The sequence below is a fragment of the Miniopterus natalensis genome, chromosome 8 (assembly GCF_054644295.1).
Source record: "Miniopterus natalensis isolate mMinNat1 chromosome 8, mMinNat1.hap1, whole genome shotgun sequence".
Classification (NCBI taxonomy): domain Eukaryota; kingdom Metazoa; phylum Chordata; class Mammalia; order Chiroptera; family Miniopteridae; genus Miniopterus; species Miniopterus natalensis.
The window spans coordinates 175414-199094 of NC_142088.1; the positions used below are offsets into that span (position 1 = coordinate 175414).

Here is a 23681-nt window from a genome sequence, read left to right on the forward strand (position 1 = left end):
CGGCGCGGAGATGGCGGGCCGGCGCGGGGCGCTCATCGTGCTGGAAGGCTTGGACCGCGCGGGGAAGAGCACGCAGAGCCGCAAGCTGGTGGCCGCGCTGTGCGCCGCGGGCCACCGCGCTGAGCTGCTGCGCTTCCCGGGTGCGTGGGGCGCGCGGGGGGCCTGGCGGGCGGCGGGCGGGGCGGGCACGCGCGAGTGGGGCTGCGCACCGCGGAGCCGGGCGGGGGTCCGGGGACCGGAGCGCCCGCCCCGCCGGGTTCTGCCCCAGCCCCGCAGCGCTTGTGGTTGCGGGCGGGTGGGGGTCGCCGCGCCCGGAGCGGAGACTGAAGCGGCCGAACCTCGTGCCCGCCGTGCCTCGTGCGGGGGCGGTTTCCCTGGAGCCGCGGCCCCCGTCCGTGTGGTCGCTCGTTATTCCTGTGGTCCCCGAGTCCGTCCCGCTTTGATGCGTCTGTGCTCCTGGTCTGCACGGCTCTGCTGGTCTGCGGTTGACGCGCAGTAGCGGGACGTGGGGCTGGTGCGCTTCGACACAGCTGCGCACCCTGAAGCTGTCTCCGCCACCGCGGCTCTGTCATCCCCAGAAGTTTGCTGGCCCTGTTTAGTAATCCGTCTCAGGTTTCCGTTTTGTTTTGCTTTGTGCCCCCTGAAGGGTTTTGTGGCATATTTTTTAGTTTTTGAAGTGAAACATTGATCTTGAAAGTGCTTATAAAAATATCAATATTCAGAGAGTCAAGAGACAGCTTAAGGCTTACAAAACCAGGTAAGGAAAGCGGGAAATGCTGTTTTGAATATCGTTTTAGCCTTTAGGCCAGACGTTCTACAAATGGTAGAGACTTCGAGGTAACTGCTTCTGCCGAGCTCGGTTTCCCTAAAGCGTGTTCGCCCAGATGCCCGCATTCCTCAGGGACACTCCCATGGCTTCAGGGGAAAGTCTGGACCTATTTAGCAATGTGGTAAAATAAAACTCGGACTTGAATCCAGGACCAGAAGTTCAACCCAAACTATTCTAATTGAGATGAAAAGCCTCACCTTTGTGTATTTCTCTTTTTTAGAAAGATCAACTGAAATTGGCAAACTTCTGAGTTCTTACTTGGAAAAGAAGCGGGAGGTGGAGGACCACACAGTGCACCTGCTTTTCTCTGCGAACCGCTGGGAACAAGTGTAAAAGCATTGCCCTTCCACCCCTGTGCTCTGCTCCCTCCTGGGACTGGGGGGGGCAGCTCTCGACTCTGAGTGGCACTGACGGTGATGCCGGAGGCTGTACCTTTACAAGGCTCTTATTCACCAGTCCTGTGGCCAGGGTCTGACTGCTGTCGTCCCAAAGAGCCCTGATTGATGCTTTTTCTGTCTCCTGCCCACCCCCCTTTATAATTAATTTTACTTAGATAGCTTTAGGCATACAGAAAGGCTCAGAAAGGACGGAATTGCCTCATACCCATCCCTTCCTCCTGTTCCCCACAGTTTACCTGTTTATATCTTTGGTTAACTGAAGCTTACAGTTTAGGTTGGTATTTCACCCTCTCTCACCCCTTTTTGTTTTACATCATCTTAGTAGAGTCCTCTCAACATTTAACTGTTTACTGAACAATATGGTTGTGCTCTCAGAGGGTCGTTTCCTTTTACACACTTTCAGTTAACACGTCACTGGAAGTTGTTTTGTTGTAAATAAGTGGGGTCCTACCATACAAATCATTTCGCAGCTGCTTTCTCGCTGCCTTGCAGACCTCTGACATTGAAGGAGGCTGCTCTCCCTCACTCTGCTCTCTAGAAGGGCTTACAGCCGGTGGTGATGGCCCTTCAGGGGTTTGCACTGTCCCTCCTGTAAGCAAGCCCACTCTCCTCTCCTCTCTTAACTGGCTGTCTTGCTTGGAAAGGCCTTCCCCACTCTTAGGACACCGAGACCATTTTTATAATTTCATATCTGCAACCTACGGACATAATTGTTCTGATTTTGCTTTTCATGGCTTTGCAGAGTGTAATGTAGGCCCAATTCAGAACGCTAAGTAATGCTGACTGCTTCCTAAATAGCAGTCTTGTCCCCAGAACGGAAGACTGCATATGGGTTGTCCCTGTGTTCTGCCACAACACCCACAGTCCCCCCTGCAGATCATTCAAGCCACTGACGTCAGATTGGCATTCCTGATACTTGAAAGTCCTTGGGGGATAGGTCAGGTGCCAAGTTCACAAGGGGCACCGTTGCCCATCTGCTGTGTGACCTTGGTCTCGCTCAGCCCACACCACAGCATCATTGGCACAGTAGTGCCCCTTTAGGTCTGGTGTGACGGTCACCTGAAGTCAGCCAGGCAGGCTGGGAGCAAGTGCTTGGTAAGCCTCGGCTGTTTTGAATTCACCCTGGTATTTGAAGCACGTTGTGAGGAAGCTAATTGCTTCCTCCAGCCATTTAATTTTCACCCTTAGCTTTGCTTCATCTGAACTGGGTCCCTGCAGGTGTCTCACACACAGTGGGGGTAACACCTTCCAGGTCCCTCACTATCTCCTTTTACCAAAACCTGCCGACCCTCCACGCCCTTAAATACCTCTGTGCGGGAGCTCACTGCTACTTCCCATAGCAATTGAGCGATTTTCTACTCTGTTTTTAAACTTTATTCTGAAGTAATTTCAGTCAGCTGGAAAAATTGTAAGAATAGTACCAAGAATTCCCATATGCCCTTCACCAACCTCTGCCTAAGATTAACATTTCCCACATTTATCATTCGCTCACTCTAAAAAGTTAAAACCATTTAAAAGTGCTGCATTTGTCTGATGTTTCCTCACATGTAGACTTAAGTTTGCAGTTTTGGCAGGAATACCACAGTCATTAGCACAAGGGCCAGAGTGCGGTGTTCAAGTCCAGGGCAGATTTTCCCTTCCCTATGTGTTCATGTGGGATAGCTAGGTTCACTCAGCTGTATACAATTTTAGGGTTGCTTCATCTTTGTTACTTAAGTTTTTGAATACATAAAACATTAAATGGTTCTAAAAGTTAAAACCACACAAAATATGTCACTGCCCTGCCCATCCCGTCTGATACCTGCCCTCCACCATGGGGAACAGTGTCCCCTATTTATTTACAAAATAAGCAGATCCCTATGTGTCATCCTGACTCACCTTTCTAATAGAAAAGGTAGCCAACCATAGGTACCTGCTTTATTATTGACGCATTAGGAAACTGGCCTACATCTCCTTATGGTCATCTCATTGTTTATACTCTTGCATCACCTCTGTTGTGCATGCTCCATGCTTCCTGTTTGCAGGTTAGGTGGGTTTTTAACGGCTTGTGATCACAAGTGAAACCTGAGAACTGCATCGTGCTGTTGTGCGTCTGGTTCCCCCACCCCCACTCTTCTATGGGCCTCTCTAGGTCCCAAGTGTTGAAAATCCTTCTGTTCCCCAAAGTGGCTGATGTCAGACCTTTGTTTTTGCACACTGTCTGCAGCGTCCCGTCCAGGCTGGAGGATACCTCCTGGCCGAGTCCACTGCTCCATTCTTGCTGCAGGCCTCCCTGCCGTCTTTGTCAGTGGTGCATGTGGTTCACGTTGGCCTTTAATGGGAGTGCCTGTGTGGTGTCTTCTAAGGGGAGATCCAGCTTTTTTTTTTTTTTAAATATTTAAATAAGAGTAAGTTCACAGTCACTGGCCATAATCCCTGCCAGGTTACTGAACTGAACTGTCATCAGGATGACTAGTGTGACAGTTGTGGGGCTGTGGAGCCAGGTCCGTGGCTCAGAAGCACTTTCTGTTTTCCAGGCCATTGATTAAGGAGAAGTTGCGCCAGGGCATTACCCTCGTCGTGGACAGATACGCATTTTCTGGTGTTGCCTTCACCAGCGCCAAGGGGGTGAGTGCGGCCCCACCTGGTGGGACACCGTCAGGTGTGACTGTCCAGAGCAATGGTCGGAGCATGTGCACCGTGACATCACACTACAAGTCCCATGGTCCTTATGTCCATCCACTGGAATCTGGTCTTTATTAGAAGGAACAGTGAACACTGGTGTAGCTGCTGCTAGTTTTCACATCTCATGTTTCCAAGACGGTCTATCTGCAGGGCTTTCATTCCAGCCTTGTGTCCAGACCAGATGGCAAGAGCTCTGTGTATATTTTCCTGACCTCCTGTCCCAAGTAGAACAGCAGTGACTGTATCTCCCCCTTTATCTGCTTTTTATTTGGGAAGTTTCAAATACCTGTCAGCAGAGGAAATGGTGAACAACCCCACACTGTGACCCACCCAGTGCAGCATAATTTCTTCATAACTGTTTGGTGCGCATCCCCCAAATAACTTTCTTTTTTAAAATCCTTACCCAAGGATATGTTTATTGATTTTTAAAGAGAGAGACAGAAACATCAATGTGAGAGATACATTGATTGCCTCCTGATGCCCACTACCAGGGATCAAGCCCGCAACCTGGGCACATGCCCTGACTGGGATTTGAGCCAGAAACATTTCCATGCATGGGATGCCACCCAACTGAACCACCCTGGCCAGGGCTCTGTCCACTTTGTCTAGAAAGTCAAACCAGGAGGTGGCATGGGAGACAGTAAAACGTTCACAATCTAAAAACTCAGAACCCACTACTAGGTGAGAATCCTCACTTCATAGTGTCTCAAAAAATGGTAGCTCGTTTTTCCCCCCTTTTTATGGATTTTAAAACAACACATTAGACCCCATTCAGCTTCTTTTTCTGATCATTGGTTTCTTTGCTGCAGAACTTCTCCCTGCACTGGTGTAAGCAGCCAGACGTGGGCCTCCCCAAACCAGACCTGGTCGTGTTCCTTAAGCTGAGGTTGGCGGAGGCTGTGGAGCGGGGTGGGTTTGGCCAAGAGCGCTATGAGGACGGGGCCTTTCAGGAGCGGGCGCTGCGATGCTTCCACCAGCTTATGGAGGACAGGACCCTGAACTGGAAGGTGAGTCACCCACGGTGCCAGAGCTGCACACAGGAGTGTGGCCACCCTTGGGGTCCCAGTACCAGCAAATCCTGATCCTCAATGGCTTCTCATAGCATGGAAATTGGGTGCTTTGTGGGTGGGTCAGGGGACAGTTTGACAGGCCCACAGCAGCAATCCCGCCTGGTGGGTCTTTTCCAGAGCTGACCACCCAGAGGGTTCCTGTCCTCTGCCGGGCATTAGCCATGCAACCTTGCCATCTAGAACATGAAATCCCTGAGTCACTCCTCACGCCACTTTCCATGCTTTGAGCAATACTTTAACTTGCAGTCTGTGCTTAGGTCCTCACACTGGAAGTCGGATATTGCCCATTTCGGGGGGTCAGCCCTCAGTCTACCCCCTTGAAGCTGCTGGGGACAGGGACTGCCTCCCTCCTGCCCCTCATCCTGCATAGTTCCAGCGCTAGGGCTCCTTGTGGGGGGGGTACACCTGTCTCCACACTAGCTCCTGACTCTGCTGGCCTGGCCTTGGGGGCTCGATTCCCAACACGCCCCCCTCCATGGCCCGCTCAGCCATCTCCCTCATGCTGAGGCTCTCCCTCATCTTGGCACCCATCACCCAGGGTCCTGGCCTCAGTCCCAGGCGTCAGCCTCCCTCCTCCCTCCTGCAGGTGAGCTACTGACCTGCCAGAAACACCAAACTAGATGCCACCACCGCTGTCTCTCAGGCACACCAAGTGCCTGGGCCCCAGGGGTCAGGTGGTGCTACAGGTACCATCTAGGCTTGAGAGAGCCGCTTTTCTTCTGTTGACCAGGTCCACTGCTGGTCACACACTGTGTCCTGCCACTCTGGAAGGCTAAGCTGTTGGCCCTCACCTGGTGTGTGCTTTCCCACCTCCCTCTGGAGCAGAGCCTGCTGTGGGTATGCTCGGGTTGGTGCGGAGCTGTGTGGCATCTGGGGCGAGTAGGAGCCCTTCCTCCCCACGAGGGCCGGCAGCATGGAGCCTCACACAGCCTTCGCTCATAACTGGTGGAGTCTCACACTAAAGCCGGGAGTCAGTTCCACATGGTTTAAACGACTCTCACTTGCAACACATTTCAACATCTGCAAGGAATAAGCCAAGAACGTAGATAACTAGGAGTGTGAATCAGGAAAGACAGAAAACTTTCCTACTGTCCCGCACCGGTGCTCATCTATCCTTCCAAGTTTCCATTGCCTTTCATCTCCCTCAGCCTTAAGAACTTCCTTTTCTTGTAGGGCAGATCTCCTGGCATAGAATTCTCAGCTTTTGTTTACCTGAAAGATTTCTTTTTAGCAGTCTCTCTTAAAAATTTTAAGCAACAAGACACCCAGAAAAGTTGCACATACAGGACCAGAGATCTTCCCCAGGACCATTTGGGAATAAATCACTGCCTCATGCCCCTCACACTGTCCAGTGCCAGCTGTCTGGGCAGACTCTGTGCCAGAGCTCTGTGGCTGGAGAGGTGGCCACGAGGTGACCTTCGGGGCACACTCGTTTGGGGTCTCAGGGATCTGGAGGAAGTTGTTCTCATTTCTGCTTAGTCACACTTCATGAAATGGGTAGATTTTCTGTGTCTCTACTCCCCCACCACCCCCAGGACCTTTTCCAGAATTGGATGTTCTTGGCCTAGACCTAGATCAATGGCTAGAGAAGGACTCAAGTCCCCATCTCCCCCCATCCCGATGGTGACCAGTTTCTCCTGGGCTGGCTCCCTTAGTACAGAAGGTCATGCTTTTTGTGTCATTCGAGGAAGCACATTTAATGTGTGAATGTGTGGCCAAGGGTGTGCAGAGTGTGGCCTAGGGCAGGCATTACCCTCTCTGGCTCCTCAGCCAGATCTGAGCTTACAGCTTGGGGTGGGGAAGGAGCTGGTGTGTGGGTACCTTGTGGATGTGTGTCCCAGGGAGTCACAGGGAGGAAGGGATCAGGAACAGGATGGGGGTGTTTCTCCCGCATCTGGGCTACAGCAGGTTTGCAGGACAGTTTCGTCCCAAGGACACAAGAAGCCCTGGCTGGATTGGCTCTGGTTAGAGTGTCGGCCTGCAGACTAAAGGGCCCCAGGTTTAATTCCGGCCAAAGGCATGTACCTCTGTTGCAGGAGGCAACCAATTGATGTGTCTCTCTTACATTGATGTTTCCCTCCCTCCCTCCCACTTTCTCTAAAAAGCAACGGAAAAAAATAACCTCAGATGAGGATTTTTTAAAAATCAAGGACACAAGTAAAGCCCTCCCTGCCCAGCTGGGGCTGAGGGTCAGAAAGGTGTGGGGTCAAGGATCCCAAGGGGCCTATGCTATGCCCTTCCAGAACCCAGCCCTGTTTGAAATCCCCATGCTCACGGAGAATAGTTTAAAAGCAGCAGCCATCCTCTTTTTCTCCTAATACCCCTGTGGGAACAGATGGTCGACGCTTCCAAAAGCATCGAAGACGTCCACAAGGAGATCCGCACACTGTCTGAGGACACCATGAAGGCCGCTGCGAAGAGGCCCCTGGAGGAGCTATGGATGTAGACATGGAGGGACTGTCCCCTCCCTGGGTCCTGCGAGGTGGGAGTGTGTGGGTTTGACCTGCAGACCGAGTGTTCACATTGCACAACATGGGGGGCTGTGCACAAGCCAACGACAGAGCTGGCTGCAGGTGGCCCTTGAGAGCTGCGGCCGCAGGGACCTCAAGGTATATCCCTCAGCCTTCATCTGCCCTCTTTCACCCTGAGGATGTAGATAAGGTATTAAACTTCGTACTGAAGCTAAATGATAACCATATCCAAGCAGTTTCAAGATCACTGACAGTTTGAAATTTGAGTTTCTTACAAGCACAAGTAAAAATTAATTTGAAAATGCATTGTGGAAGGCCTCCCTCTCTTCAGAGTCTCAGGTATGACGTCCTGCCTCATCTGAACACAGCGGTTAGCTTTGCTGTTCTTTCCACTGTGGTCCTAAATGCCAGGAAGGCAACTTCATTCCGTCCCGTCCTGAACTGCTTGCTCTGAGGTAGGATGGTTCCTGGTCCCTTCCTAGGAGAACCCACTGGGGGCTGCACAGGGACCCTGTCTGCACAGACAGCAGCTATGGTACTTGCTTAACCCCCAACTTGTAAGTGGTCACAAGACAGTTCTGACCGGCTGGGGTAGAGCCTGCGTGTGGCCAGGGGGGTCCTGCACAGCGGCAGCAGTTAGGCCCCATCTCCTCCAAACCAGGCAGGATCCATGCTTGTCCAGGCTCTGCAGACAAGGCTGCCCATCGTGTTCACGTGGGTATGGGCAGAATGCACCAGGCTGCCTCGCCCTCTCCTGGTCACCACATACCACCTTGAGGACACAAGACCCAGCAGATAAGGATGGCTAGTGTCTGCATGCTCAGTCCTGGGGTGTGGTTCTGTTGTTTGCTCACAGGGGTTCAAGTTGCTCACTGCAGCCCTGCTGATGGAAGCAGGTTGGCCCCCCAGCTTGTCCACCCAGACCATGCTGTATATGCTCAAGGTCAGAATTCGAGCTATGACTAACATTCAACTATTTCAAAGACAGTCCCAGGGTCCACCGCTGAGATGGCCCTGCGACAGTCCTATCATCTGCTTGGTTAACTTGTCACATAACCAGATCCCATCTATAATGAAAAGGAAACTGGGTTGACTTCTTGAGAAGACCTGACACCGGTAGCTCACCTACCTTTGTGGCCACATCAGGGTCACCGTGGGTTGAGCCAGGCCAGTGCTCAGTGAGGGCATGGCTGTCAGGAAGGGTTGGTGTTGGCCGTAGACATGGGTGAGATGACCAGAGGGAGCTGGGTGGGTCCAGGCCGTGCCCCAAGCATCCAGCACTGGCTGGGATGAGGGCTGAGAGTGGACCCCTCAGCTGGAGCTGGGGAAGGCTGGAAACTGGACTAGAACTTTCTCTGGCCTGGGTCAGGATGTAGGGTCAAGGTGGAGGTTGCAGTACAGACCACCCTCAGGGCTGTGGGGTCCGAGGTGGGCAGACTCAGCAAGAGGCTGGAGCCCAGCAGAGTCCCACAGGTGCTGAGCAGCACAGCTGGGGTGGGGGCAGAAACGGGCTGACCTCTGAATCAACAAGGCCACTCAAACTTTCTTCAATAAATACAGCACGTGTTGTCAAACATCCCGGCCAGAGTTGTGGCAGCAGGTGTGGCTGGGGGGCTGCATGCCCCCGAGTACCCTAAAGCCTGTGGGACACTATGGGCAGAATAACAGCCCCCAAAGACATCCATGCTCTCCCCAGAGCCTGTGAACAGCACCTTCCATCCTAGGCTGTCTGGGAAGAAAGGGTCTCTGAAGGAGGGAAGCAGGAGGGGCTGAGCCAGGGGTGCAAAGGCACCTCCGCTGGTTCTGAGGGTGGAGGGAAGGAGGGTGGCTTTGGAAGCTGGGTAGGGCAAGGAAACCTCCCTGGAGGTGCAGGGGGGAACCTGCCCTGTGGACATCTTGGTTTGACCTCTGCCCTCAGGATCCTGAGTGTCTGCTGTTTGAAGCCACTGGGTGAGACCTGTCCTGGCACAGACACAGAAGCCACAGCTCGGGTTCCTGGGCCACCTCGCCTAGGGACCAGCAGAGAGCTTCCTACTTTGTCTGGCTTTGACCCCCTTGCACCTAAACCAAGGGCAGGCAGGAGGAAGGGGGGAGCAGAGCATGTTGGTCACCCCCTGCACTGTCCCGCCAGGAAGTCTTGGGCACAGTGAGGGAACTGGCTGAGGCACCAGCACCTGCCTGCAGTCAGTGGTCTCAGCTCACTGGAGGGACATCAGACTAGGCCAACCCCTCTGGCTGAAGAACCAGTTACAATGTTTTCCTCACACTTTTTGCTTTAGGCCCACAGGAGGCCAGTGTCACAGCTGGCAGAGCCGTGTCAGAGGGGGGCTCCGTCTACATCACAACTCCTAACTTGAGAAAAGGGCAAGACAGAGACAACAGATTTTGTTTTCTACTGAAACTGTTATTTGCCATGAAGAACTGCAAACTAGACTAAGAATGGACAACACTCTCTTGGTGAGGCTTTTCAAATCACTAGACAGGGTGCCCCTTTGGTCAAGTCGCCACCCGCTTCCACCATTCAAACCACTGCGGGGGCTGCAGCGAGACCTGGCCCAGCAGGCAGGGCAGCGCATTTCCAAGATGCAGCGGGAGGAATGGAGACCGCCCAGCCTTCCTCCTTCCCTGGGGAAGGAGGGAGAGATAGGAAAAGAACAAATTAACTTACATCGGCAACACTCAGGGGCTAGGATGTCCTCTGCTATCAGATGGGCCCCCACCCGCTGTCCCCACAAATGCAGTCACCGAGGGAGGGAAGGGGCTCTGCAAGGCAGGCCCCGGGAAGGCGGCGGCCACCTCCCTGAGTTCTCCAGGCTCCTGTTCACAGGTCCCGCGGAGGCCACTCTTCAGGGTGGGAGCCATGCTCTCTGGGCCCAACCAGGGTTCAGGGCTGCAGGTGCTGCCGTCAGTGCTGAGAAGGATCTGGAAATGTCTCCGAGTAACGTGATGAGCGATGGGGCGCCTGTCTTGCACCATAAACAGGGTTTCACCCTCTGGCCCCAAACCACCTGAAGCTTTGGTGACGGGAGGGCAGTTCAGCCTCTGCCCACCAGGCTTGCCATGCCCCTGACGTCCTACATGGGCCTGAGGGTCACAGGCCAGGGCAGCTCCCCACCCACTGTGCACCCAGGGGAAGCCAGCGTGACAAGCAAGCAGCAGCAAGTGGGATCTCAAAATGCCGGCACCAGGAGGTGAGGAAGGTGAACCCACTCAGGCGCTACCTGCAGCTCTGTCCTGGCAAGTCACAAGCACAGTGGTCTCTGGTTTGCTCCACCCCTCTGCTATTTATCTCCCAAAGCCAGGAGATGCCAGACAGTCACTCCTTCCTGTCGCCACTAGGCAGCCCTGGAGGAGCCATGGGCAGGGAGGGCTGCAGGCAGAGGGCGCGCAGGCCCAGTCCCCGGGCCGCTCCTCACTCGGCCTCCAGTCTTCTTGGACTCAGAACAGGCCCAACAGAAATGCATGTCTGTGTCGAGGAACTTCAAACAGGACTTTAATTCCAAAGAAAACCCAGAACTGAGTCTGGAGGAAGCAGGACGAAGGTGGCATGGACAGTTGGCCCCGCCGCTGTGCAGCTCCCTACAGTGTCTGCTTCTCCCCAGTGGCCCGCAAGTGTCTGGGCCGAGCAGTCCCACTCCTGCAGCAAGGCCTTGAGCACAGTGCAGTCCCCATCGAGGGTAGAGGCAGTCGGGGCACGGCGGCAGGCAGCGGGCAGGATGGATGAAACGCAGTGGCACCAAGTGCCCTGAGGCCGGGCGAGGCTCTCGGAGGCACCCCCAGCAAGGGCCAGTCGAGATGTCCCTGACTAGGATTTTCAAAGGGACAAGATTTCAAAGTCCTCATCTTCTGAGTCAAAGAATCTTTCCAGTCGTTCTACATCAGAAGAATCTAGAAGAAATGAGACAAAATCCATCAGACACCTGCCTGGGTTACTCGGGTGTAGGGAGGAGACAAGCAGCTGTCTGTGCACCAACCACACCTCACTCTGGAGCTAGTCCCGGCCCTGTGCCAATAGGCAAGGGTGCTTGCTGGGGGTGGCCGAGGTGTGGCGGGCGGCAAGAAGACACCAGGACTGCAGAGGGTGTTGCCTTCAGGTCTGAGTTGGCCAGGGACCTCACTGGCAGGGATGGGGGCAGGAAAGAGATGCCAGAGACTCTTACCAAGAGGAGCAGACACACCTCTCACCAGAGCCCAGGAGTATGTGACGGGGCTGAGGGCGAGGGCCACCAGTCCCAAGAGGAGTGCTAACCCTGTACCATCTGCGATGATGGGGCACCTGTCCTGAGTCTCCGTGCCAGCACCGACTCCCACGTGGTTTCTATCAGGCAGTGGGCTCTACGTTCCTCAGACTCGTCGGAGAGATGACGAGACAGTGGCTCCACTGTCTTCAGTGATCTTCACAGAAACAAGGGACAGTGGCTCCATCATCCTTGTCCTCAGTGATTTTCAGAGACGGACAGTAGCTCCCTCGTCACTGTCCTCAGTGACCTTCAACACACAGTTCACAGGCTCATCGTGGTCCTCACAGTGGTCATCCCAGAGACAGATGGAGGTGCTCCCAGCCTCAGTGCCCAGCCTGTTTTCCGTGGGCCACATGCTCAGTTCACTTGGAGGGAGCTGAGGGGATGTTCGAGGGAGGAGGCCCCTGGCCCCAGAATCATGGAGTAGTGGAATGCAAAGCTCGCCTGCAGCCATGGTCATCCAGACCAGGACTGGGTCCCATGGTGGACTGTGAGGGGAGCTTGTGCCATCACAGAAAGCCCAGCATATTCTGGATCATACGAAACCTAGGACTTGTGAGGAACACGTCCAGATCCACAGGCACGGGGCCAGGTGAGCACACGTGGTCAGACTGCTGCTGCTATGCTCAGGGCGAGGAGGGGGACGTCCAGCAGTGTCCCTGGTTCCGTGCTGCACACATAAATCACCAAGTGACCACATCTGGGGTTCATACAAATCTTTTTTTTTTAATTGGGTTTTTTTTTTTTTTTTTAGGTAGAAGAATCCATTTGTTGTCCCACTTACTTATGCATTCGTTGGTTATTCTTGTATGTGGTCACTGGGGATCAAACCCGCAACCTCGGCATATTGGGACAACACTAACCAACTAAGCTACCTGGACACGGCACACACAAATCTTAAAGGTCAAAAGCAATGGGACCCAGGGGGAAACGAGGGGGAGGACAGAAGCATTACACAGACCACACCAGAGCAACAAAACAGGCAGCACCAATCTCCACCTAAGATACGGAGGTGCAGCCTCAGACTCACCTAAGGACAGGTTCAGGACGTCGGGGCAGGCCAGGTGGGAAGGCTGCTGCTCCACCAGCTCAAACATGGGCAGGGCGCCTCCAAGCAGTGACAGCTGTCAGCAAGACACAGCATTAGAGGAGCCCACAAGGGCACGTCCCCCTACCCCCACCCCCAAATCGCCACTGCAAGCAGGGAAACACTGACGAGAGCAAAGGTGGAGGCTCTTCACCCTGGGCTGAGATGGAAACCCAACAAGATGTCTGCCTACAGGCAACCCATCCTGTGGAAACAGCACTGGAGGCAACCCTACCTCCCACCACCCATCCACAAAAGGCTGATTCTAAAGTTCCTAAACAGCCCAGCCAGGCGTGGCTCAGCAGTTGAGCATCGACCTGGGATCCAGGTGATCGGGGTTCGATTTCCGGTCAGGGCACATGCCTGGGTTGTGGGCTCGATCAATGACTCTCTCATCATTGACGTTTCTATCTCTCTCTCTCTCCCCTTTCCTCTCTCTGAAATCAATAAAGATATATTTAAAAACAATAAAGTTCCTAAACAGTGTCAGTCCCCACATCCTAAAATCATGACAAGACGATGCCAGAAGCAGCAGCCATGCGAGGCCACGGGACGCTCGCTGCACAGGTGCACCCGTGAGGAATGAGTAGGAAGCAGGTGCCAAACCAGAGACCCCACCCATGCAGACAGGGGAGTTGCTACCAACCTTTTTTACTTGCTGGCACCAGTCATTAAAGTCGTCCTCAGTCTTACAGAAAAAACCCTGAAAGGAAAAACAGTGGTAAAAAGAGAACAGCATAAGCAGTACCAGGCCAAACTTGGCCGTGACGAACAGTGACCTCAAGAGGCCAGATTTCTATTCCCAGTGCCACTGCAGGGACCCTGGGGCACCTCCTGCCATCCATACTTCTCCAGCTTCTGCCCCTCACCACGGGCTCCATCCACACTCTATCTACAGTTGACCCTCTGCCCTGACTGCCCCAGGGTGTTTTTAATGATGAAACGCCAGGGGTGCTGGCAGTGGAAGCTGCCTGGGAATGAGGCAGGTTTAATTATGAGGTAGGGTACACAGGTCCCCTCCCCGTGCCCCTGGGGCTAGGCTGGTGGGTTTGAGGCTTGGCCTCAACCAGCATCTCCCAAGCAGCTCAGCAGCAAGGCCACCCAGGACCAAGGTGCCTACAAGCTCCCGCCTGCAGTCACAGGGGACGGTGGGATGGAGTGGGGAACACACCACAGCGATGGATGGGTCGAGCTCTCCGATGCTCATTCTGCTCGGGGGGTGCTGGCAGTGGAAGCTTTCATCTGGGATCAAGCAGCTGTCAGTAAATTCCACTGCTGGCTGCGTGGTATGGGGATCCAGGTAGATAAGCTCCTCCCCTGAGCAAGATGACATAGAAGTAAGCAGAAAGGGAGCAGACCTGCCACACCACAACCCGGATGACTAGGTGAGCCAGGCTGGGCAAGACTGCAGGTAGATGGGGTGGGGAAAGGCAGGCACACAGGAGGCACCACTGCCCAGGTGGGGACATACTGCCTTTCCACTGGTGGCCCTGGGTCAAGCCGCCTCTAGGTGTGTGGGGGGGAGAGAGGGGGCAGCACTGCTCCACTGGACATGTCTCCCCCCCCTTGCCTTCTGGTTGACTGGGGCATCACAGGCATCACTGGGGACCCACCACTCACCCACATAGCCGATGAAGTAGTGGGCACTGTTGGGCTTCCCTCCAATCACTCCCAGGGACTGAGGCATCATGAAACAGCCCTGCAGGAGGGAAGGAAGGCTGCTGAGCACACGAGAGGAGGAGGCCTGCACCCCTGAACAGGAGGCCCGAGGAGAAGGAGCCCCCAAAAGCTTAGGAAGGAGGACAAGAAACACGTGCCGTGGGCTCAGGCGCTCTGTGCAGGGGGTGAGCCTGAGGAAGGTGGACGGGAGGGCCCTGGAAGGAGGGCAGGCAGGCCCGTAGAGTAGGCCTACACACTGAGGCCGGGTGGAGTCAGGTGGCCAATGGGACCACCAAGTCAGGAGGAGGAGCAAGGATAGGGAAGAGCGCAGGGGCCAGTGGAAGGGCAGCCAGGACTGCCCAGGTAGAGGCCAAGAGTCCACAGGGTAGTCAGAAGGCTGGAGGACGGGGCCAAGATGATGACACAGAACGGTTTTAATGTAAAACACTCTTTCCCCACTGGTCAGTGAGGACAGACCCACCTTCAGCGTTTCCACATAGGCCTCGTTGATGTCCGTGAGTCCCAGGCGCAGGGGGATGAGAAGCACCAGGGGTCTCCACAGTGATGGCCTGCTGGTGACCTCGGCTCCCGCAGGGAGTCCGTTACAGTGCCCTTCAGACTCTGCAGGAAACGCACTGGCCTCCGCACATGGAAGGCTGCTCCTGCACAACCTTCCTGAAAAACAGAGATGTGTTTTTATGGGCTAAGTAGGTAGGTACAAGTTCACCCAAAAGAAACAGGTACATAAACAGGGTATACAAAACACACCTCGAACTTGGGAAATAAAGCATAACACTAACCCTGCCGCACACAGAGAAAAAAGAACCAAACATTTTCTGTGTGTTCGATTTAACATTTTCATTATGAAATAGAGCATACACAGGAAACAGTGCGAGAACACATCTGCGTGCACCTTAGAGAGCCACCCTAAAACAGGCGCCCCGTAGCCACCAGCCTGGCCAATGCAGCACTGACCAGGTCCCCAACTCCTGTGACCACACCTCCAGCAAGGACACCAAGGAACAGCTATTCTTCTATTAAATGTTTAGGCAACTTCTAAGCACACTGGGAAATACTCCAACAAATATGTGAACTAGGGGGTTTGGTGGCAAGAACAGACACTCCACTGGCCTTGAGCACACCTAGCACCCAGTGTGGTTTCTAAACACCTTTCCTGCTGAAAGGAACCAGGCTCCTTAGGGAGGTTGATTCCAGGATGGGGCAGGGGAAATACCAGGAGAGCCTTGATCTAGTTAATGCCAAAAAGGGGATGCTGACCAATGAAAATGACAGGAACTGACAGAAGACAGAGCCAGCCTGCAGGGATGCCCACCAGCCAAACCTGGGACGATTAATGACCATAGTGGACAACACACTGAATTTAAAGTTTTCAAATGTAAATAAGAGGGTGGAGGGAAGAGGGCTCTTCCTTGAAGGGTTCCCTTGGAGAAGCCTCCCTGCAGACACGTGTTACTCCTCAGGCCATCTATCAATCAAAGGGAAACAGAGACACTGCCCTCACCAGGTGGCCCAGGAAACACTGCTGACCAACAGCAGCCTCCTCCTGTGATGCCCAGGACACAGGCACCAGGTGGCGCCCTTGGTCAAGGTGCTTAGTCCAAATGTGACTGCGAGGAAACCTTAGGTGGAGTGTGGGACATTCTTCAGAGAACCAGGAAAAAGAAAACAGGAGGACTTCTGGACTAAAGGAAACTCAGCCGGCCTGGGCGACAGTGAGGCCCATGGTTGGGAAGGAGCAGCTTATCTGTGACCTGGTGGCCATGAAGTTCACACAAAGTGCCGACCATGGTGAGTCACAGCTGAGGCTCAGGAGAGGACTGGAATCTCAATGTGGATGGTTGGGGAAAAAGGAACTGGGAGTGAGACTGTACCTTTTTTTTTTTTTTATCTCTGACTACTTAATCTTTCTGTGATACTGTGATTTATAAGAAATATATATTTTGTCTGCCTCCCACTGCTGGCACAGAGCTCTGACCTTTGGAATTTCTTAAATGAGAGCAAACAGGTCTTTGGTTATGTTAGCAAGACTTTTGGGAAGCTCCAAGGGTGGAGACTGTCTCGGGAACCAACCTGAATTAGAGGTTAGAACTTTCAGTCCCACCTCAACCTGTGGGGAGGAGAGAGGAGCTGAGGAAGCTCCAAATGTAATGGCTAATGATTTCATCGATCTCGCCTATGTAATGCAGCCTCCATAAAAACTTAGGAAGGGTTCAGAGAGCATCTGGGTTGGTGGACCATGGAGATGCCAAGAGAGTTACCCTGGAGAGGGCAGGAAGCGCTTCCATGTGGCTGTTCCGGAGTTGTATCCTTCAGAATAAACATGTGATCCAGTGAGTACATGTCTCTCTGAGTTTTGTGAGCTGCTCTAGCAAAGAATCCAACCGGAGGTGGTGGTGGGAACCTTCAATCTATAGCACTGGTCAGAAGGCAGGTGTAGGACTGAGGCCCTAACCTGTGGGGTCTGATGCCATCTCCAGGTAGATGGTGTCAGAACTGGGTTGAACTGTAGGCCACTAAGCTGGTGTCAAGAACATGTGCCAGCATCTTACCTTCTAATTTCTAGACAGAGACCTCCTGACCTTCCTCTCCCCGTTGCGGTGGTCGTCTGGTGATCTGCATGTTGTTTCAAGGGGCCAGTCCTGGTAGTTATTAGTTCTAGCGTGTCTTCCTTGAAATTACCCGTCTCTGCAACTGGTGCCATCCACACAGCTCCCTGGGAGACTCTTCCGCTAATCTTGTTCCTTTCCCAACTTCATTTTCCCCTTTTACTCTGACCACCAGTGACGGTACAGGGTTTTCTCCTGGGTTCAGTATATGTCAAATTCTGATATATAGTCTGTTAACTTGACTTCCTTTGATCCAAAAGCTAAGAGAGAGGTTTAAAACTTTGAGGCAGTCACATTCGATTCATGGTCAGGCCACATGCCTGGGTTGTGGGCTCAACCCCCAGATGGGCAGGAGGCAGCCCATCAGTGATTCTCTCATCATGGATGTTTCTCTCTCTCTCTCCCCCCTCACTTCCTCTCTGAAATCAATAAAGACATTAAAAATAATAACAATAAAAACACTTTGAGGTAGTAGAGTTTCGTCCTGTTTCCTATGTATTCTACATTAGTTTATATAAACGTTTAAGAGATACATTCTGCCCTAGAGCCTGAGCCTAGAGGGGCATCTGTGGTTTCAATAACTTGGTTTTTACCTATTTGACCTGTCCTGGTCTCTGATGTATGTTTCGCTTGTGTTTTGTGATGAGAGCATTCTCTTGCTGACTTGATTCCACCACAAGCACAGACCTCGTCTCTGGAATCACACCAGACACATGGATCGGGGCTCAGGATAGGGCAGGGCCTGTCACAGCTACACCTGGGACTCGCGAGCCTGCGTGTGGCCTGTTACATCACAAGTGTCCTGCTAATAAACAGGTTTTCCTTTGTCCCAGGTGCCCAACTGTACTTTTCTAGTGCTCCCCTAACATTTTTAACTTTAAGTTCTCTATTTTTTTTTTTTTTTTAATCAATGACAACTAAATAATACATTTGCCTTCCCAACCTCGCGAACCCAGGCCTTTCAGAACTCTGAGCATTTTCTGGGGATTGGTGGCAGGAAGATGAGGCTGCAGTGCCAGTGAGCAGTTTTCTTTTCAGGAAGATTATTGTCACTACTATCATTTGGATGTTTATAAAAGTTTCTGTTTTTGCAATTTGGAAATGTTACCAAGAACATGCATATTTTACATGTTCTTGATTTTAAAAATGTGGGGTTCGTTAGCTCTACAGACTCAACCCTTCTTCCAGCCCCAGTTCCTTCACTGCCACTGTCCTCTCTCCTGCTGTTCCAATCCCCACACTCGCCTGTTTTGCTCTATTTCTACTTCTGCCATCGGATTCTTCACCCACACCTTTTCTGATTATACTTGTATTAGTCTGTTTCCATCTGTGTCACCTGTACTCAGTGCCAGACTACCTTTCCAGTCTATTTTTCCCTGGGTTCCGTGACTTCCCACGGCCCACTGGGCTTCCAAAGGTGTGGCTCTATCAACATCTAACACTGTCCAGGCCTGTTCTGGATGTCCTGATAGGCCCTCAGAGGGTGGGTGGGCAGAGACACCATGGAGCAAAGTGTCCCCTCAGCTGGCATACTTCCTGTAAAACCTGAGCAGGAATGTTGTAAGCCACCTTTCTCTAGAGAAGGCCTTGTAGGATTTCTGACATCAGCAGGCTTTTCTTAGAATCCCGGCACTGTTTCTCCACCTCTGCTTTGCTGAACCAAAGCCTCCCTGCCCGTCCTGCTGCCCTGGGTGACTCAGCAGCGCCCCAGAAAAGCAGCTGACCTGTCTCTACAGAAGCCTGGGCTCTTCTCCCCTGGGCTCTTGACGAGCCACTCAGAATCACCTTTGCTCACCCCGCACCTCACTACACTATGTTCAGTCCCAGTGTCCTTGCTGGTCATGTTCTGATGCTCCTCTTCCTAAATTCCGGTACAGGACATTCTCCATTTGTCCCTGTGATATGCAAACGTAACTCCTGACCGGTGGAAGGGAAGGACGATGTAGTGAGACTGGGCCCTGATCATGGCCAGGCAGCCACACACAGCCCACTTGGGAGCCTGTTAAAAATGCAGGGTCAGACTCTCCCCAGAACCAGACCCATGAGCTCCTCAGACAAGCCCGGGGTCACCTCTCATCACAGTTCTAGCACAGCTTCTCTGAATGACCGAGAAGAGACAGGAGAGGGCCCCACCAGCATCACCCCCCCCACACCCCAGGCGGATGGAGGTTCTGGAAAGCCGCTTGCCCCTGCCCCCTCCTGGTCACTCCCCTGGAGCAACCAGCCTGGAGCCAGGGGTTGGACGAGTAGCTGGGCTGGACCCTGAGGAGAATGAAGGATGATCCCCAACACTGGGGGGAAAAGAAACTAACGTGTAAGGGAGCACTGTGTAGCCAAACAAGTTATGTAGCCATAACATTTTTACTGACAGGAGAAAATGCTATGATACTATGTATTTTTTTGAAAAAACAAAAAAACACTGGAACTGTGTCTACGTATTAGTATGAGCTATTTCTGAGAAGTAAAAGCAAGTGATTCCCCTTCTCTGCATATTTCCTAAGTTTCCAATGTTTCAGAAAATGGAATGTGGAGAAGAGGCAGGAGGAAGAAATATACACCCTTCTGCTAAGGTCCCAAGTTCATCCCCTCTAGGGGAACAGAACAGAACAGTTAAGGGGCGAAGGATATGCTCGGACCGGCAGAAACCAGTGTTGCTTTTTATTAAGAAGTCACATCCCTGGCTCCAAAATCCTATACTGATAGTGTCCTGGAATGGGGCTCACTGCCTGGCAGGCAAGCAACACCCCTGTGAGCTGACAGGCACACTTGTGGCTGAGCTCCACACCACAGTCACATGCGTAAGACCTGCCTCTGAACATCCACATCGACTTGCAAATCTGCACACATCCAAGAACGTAGCTCAAAGTTCTCTCTGTAAAATTGGATTCAAGGCAACAACTTACACCTGGAACTTCAGTAACGTTGGGGTTTAGGCTGCTCTGGGAAATTTGTCAGGAATCGGTGCTGCTGAGTAAAAACTTAGGCATTAAACAGAACAGAGCTCTGTCAGCTTGAGTGCAAAATAAAATGTAAAACATGGATTCAAACCTCACTCATGACAGGCTATTTGCCAAACCGAGCTCTCATTCTGCTCTGGACCAAACTTGCGCATGCCAGATTCCTTCAGGTGTCCAGGGAATCTGTCCGGAAAGCGGCAGAGCTGTGTCCCTGCTTCTTGTTACACCGAGGCTTGAGAGGATGGGGTTGGAAAGTCAGCTGTTCCCGCCTTCCTTGGTGGTACATAATGCACACAAACATCTGCACAAACGCAGCTCAACCCAGCACGCCTTAAACCATGGGGGGGTTCCTAACCAACCCAGCTCTGGAGAAAATCCAGGCCCTTCCCCTTCACCTGGTCCTCTCTGTAAAGAAACCTGGGAGCCCCTGGCCTCTGTTCAGGGCACCCAGCTGCTGTGCAGGACTCACAGTCGCCGCATTCAGGCAAGTAAGCCCGGGAGGGACATGTGCTCAGCTGCTGCTCCCTAAGTCCCGTCAGTCCCGAGCCTGCATTCTTGTCACTTACTGATGTCCTCCATCACCACCGTGTTGTCCATTGCTATGTGGACAGCCAGAGCGCTCCACGTGTCGAAGACAGCAAGTTTCCTACCAGAAAGGGGGAGGACACCCAATAAGCTTTCACAAGTCAAGGACGGTTCAGCTCTACAGGATCCCAAGGGAACAGCATTTCTCAGATGAGAAAAGCTGAGGTTCCGAAACGTCAGTGCCAAAAGTGGGAATGAAGTTGAGGCTGGAACCTGTTTCTTCCCCCAGGGCGCAGTGCTCCTACCTTGACCCCCAGCTGACCTTTGCAAAGAGGAAGTCCCTGCACAGAAGCCTCAGGGGCGTCATGTCCTGATCTACTTGGCATGGGGAGGTGGGAACCAGAATGTGAGCCAGGGGCCAGATACCACAGCTTCGCCAACCTGAGGCAGGCCCAGCCCCACTTCACTGTGCTCCCCCAACCTGCCCAGACATGCTGAGCTGAGGTTCCCAGCTGTGAACAACTGAGGAGCGGGCCACAGGATTCTGGCTCTGGAAGAAGGGCAGACTGCCACCAGAAGTATAATGGGGGGTGGGAGGCATGTGAACTACTCTCAGGTGCAGTGGAGGTAGGCTCCCATGTGAGAGGGAGGACCTGCTGCATCTGGGGACACGGGTATCCACACAGAGCTCCTCTGGGGTGGAAGGCCAGGTGAGATGCCAGGAGAGCACCTGCAGTACTGCACCGACCATTTCCCTCCTGTGCTGAGGGCCAGGTGCCATGCTGAGGCCACAGTAACACGTGTGAGACAAACCCTGAGAGGCTGACATTGCAGGGGGCAGCAGCAAGAAAGAAGCAACCCTCTGAGGTAGTAAGTGCCCCAGAGAACAAAGCAGAGGCAGGAGGGGGCGACCAATGTAGTACAGGAAGGCCCTAATAAAAAGGGCACAGCATGTGCAAAGGGCCCAAGGTGGTGTGTTCTCTGAGAAGCATAGGTACTATGTGCCAGGGAGGAGTGCAGGGCAGCAGGCCCGCACCTGCAGCTTCCCTGCAGTCACCTGGGAGCCCGGGGTGTGCTGAGCAGAAGAGGAATGGGTAGCTGACTTATCATGTGAAAATGACTTTTGCTGCTGTTTGGAGCGACTCTAGAATGGCAAAGAGAAGGAAGACCAACAAAAAGGCAAGGGACGGAGCTCAGACCAGGGTGAGGACAGTGAGATGAGACACACTGGTCAGTTAGGACACACTGGATGGGTGTGTTGAGAGCAGAGAGTCCAGCATGATCCCAGTGTCTGGCCTGAGTGCCAGGAAGGAAGGGCTGCCCTTACTGTAGGAGAAGCAGGCTGGGGGGATCAGCTTTGGGTTCTGGCTGTTAGATCAACATGCCCCTCAGATGTCCAAGGTGCAGAGTGAACATTTTTATTTTTTTTAATATGTCTTTATTGATTTCAGAAAGACGGAGAGGGAGAGAAACATCAATGACGAGAGAGTTGTCACTGATCGGCTGCCTCCTGCACGCCTCCGACTGGGAACCTGGGCACGTGCCCTGACCGGGACTCCAAGCACAATCTCTTGGATCCTAGGTTGATGCTCAGCTGCTGAGCCATGCCTGGCTGGGCATGAGTGAACATCTTGATGTGACAAGTTGGCACTGGGGATGTGACTCTGGGAGCTGAGTGTGAGCAGGCAACAGCTAAAGCTGGCATGGACAGTGCAGAGAAGCGACCATAGGCGCAAGACAAGACCGCAGAGCTCACAGGTGGGGAGGACCAGCAACAGAGGCTGAGGTGCACAGAGGGACAGAAGGACTGGAGAGCAAAGACAGCAACAGCCTGCGCCAAGGGCTGCTTGTCAGACAGCTGAGTAGGAGCAGAAACTCAGCCTTCAGACGTGACATGGTTGATGGTGACCCCAATGGGGCTGCTTCAAGGTGGCAGCAGGGAGGAGCTATCAGACAGGAACAAGACAGGAAGAGCTCACACAGACCACGCTTCCAAGGCATGCAGGGACTCTAAGGGGCACATGGGAGGGCTGAGTAATAGAGGGGGCTGGGTAAGGAGACAGAGAGACAGTGGCAGACTTGAACCAGCTGGAAGTTAGACATATAAGAGAAAAAAGTGCCCTGGAGGATCCCAAGGAACCTGCTAAGGGCAGCTGGGTGGAGGTGGCAGGTGGGTGCAGACGGCAGCCATCCACCACAAGGAGGGAAGAGAAGGGCAATTCCAGGAAGGCACACAGGGGTGTCTATGGGAGCCTCCCACAGGGAGAAGGAGCAGGCCAGCAGACAGAGAGGCAAGGGGCAGAGGAGAAGCTGAGACTAGAGACAGATTTTAAGCAGGGGGAGACAGAACAGAGCCAGAGCCCCACAGAGCCTGCACGGAGGGCCGCCTTCCCCACACAGAGCTGTCATTCCCAACCAGTTCCAACCTCCCTGACCACTGTGATGGATGATCCATGGATAGACACAGAACAAAGGCCCAAGACAATGGGCGAAACCTGGATGAAGGTACTCATTCTATTAGAAAACTGAATTCTGATTCACAAGACCACATGGATGGTCATCTCTGAGGACCCTCCTGAAGGCCCTGAAGAATAAGAGACTCCTTATGCCCTTGAGCAACAGGCCTCAGGAGAGTATGAACACCCCAGCTACATATATGCACATCATGTTCCCCAAAGAAACAGGAGGGACGGAGCTTAGTACATACTTGAGAACCTGGGCGACTGTGTTGGGCCCGTACCACTGGCCGATAGACTTGCCCTCGCCAACTCCCATTTGTGCTGCAGGAAACAGATCTGATTAGTGATATGCACTCCCCGACCACCAACATCCCTCCCCCCACCTCTTAGAAAAGGCTGGTCCTGGCAGCAGGAGGACACTTTACAGGAAGTCTGGACACGTGCACCCAAACCCGCCTCCAGCATGAGCTGATGGAAATGGACACCAGGGCGCCTCGTCCAAAATGGACAAATGCCGTCTCAAGGTTTGTCCTTCACTATGAGCCAGGATTCCAGTCCTTCAGTGAGGAGCAGGGTTAGGAAGGAAGACGACCCACTGAATTCAGAGTTGTAGTCTTACTTTCTTCTACAACTGGGAGCTTGATGCTCAAAAGTTGGACTTGTTTAAAACAAAGGACCATTCAGACTCCCTGAC

At 53.1% G+C, this 23681-nt stretch overlaps 2 protein-coding genes across 3 annotated transcripts in view; one reads left to right on the top strand and one right to left on the bottom strand.

Annotated features, from left to right (window-relative positions):
* On the top strand, positions 1-10501 carry DTYMK (deoxythymidylate kinase). 2 transcript variants are annotated; one of them, XM_087819457.1, is made up of 5 exons: positions 1-140; positions 1050-1158; positions 3744-3834; positions 4701-4898; positions 9712-10501. In XM_087819457.1, the coding sequence occupies exons 1-5, from the start codon at positions 11-13 to the stop codon at positions 9787-9789; spliced, it is 606 nt and encodes a 201-aa protein (XP_087675583.1). In that variant the 5' UTR covers positions 1-10; the 3' UTR covers positions 9790-10501. The 2 variants fall into 2 exon arrangements, with proteins under 2 accessions (XP_087675583.1, XP_087675582.1); XM_087819456.1 differs by lacking the exon at positions 9712-10501 and adding an exon at positions 7297-7659.
* ATG4B (autophagy related 4B cysteine peptidase) overlaps positions 9692-23681 on the bottom strand; it is a 25024-nt gene continuing 11034 nt past the window's right edge. Inside the window, exons 6-13 of the mRNA XM_087819455.1 lie at positions 23236-23308; positions 20570-20649; positions 14901-15094; positions 14381-14459; positions 13932-14077; positions 13407-13463; positions 12704-12797; positions 9692-11320 (exon numbers count right to left, since the gene is read on the bottom strand). Coding sequence (XP_087675581.1) covers positions 11247-11320; positions 12704-12797; positions 13407-13463; positions 13932-14077; positions 14381-14459; positions 14901-15094; positions 20570-20649; positions 23236-23308 — 797 coding nt within the window. The 3' untranslated portion in view covers positions 9692-11246. The remainder of the gene's footprint in view (positions 11321-12703; positions 12798-13406; positions 13464-13931; positions 14078-14380; positions 14460-14900; positions 15095-20569; positions 20650-23235; positions 23309-23681) is intronic.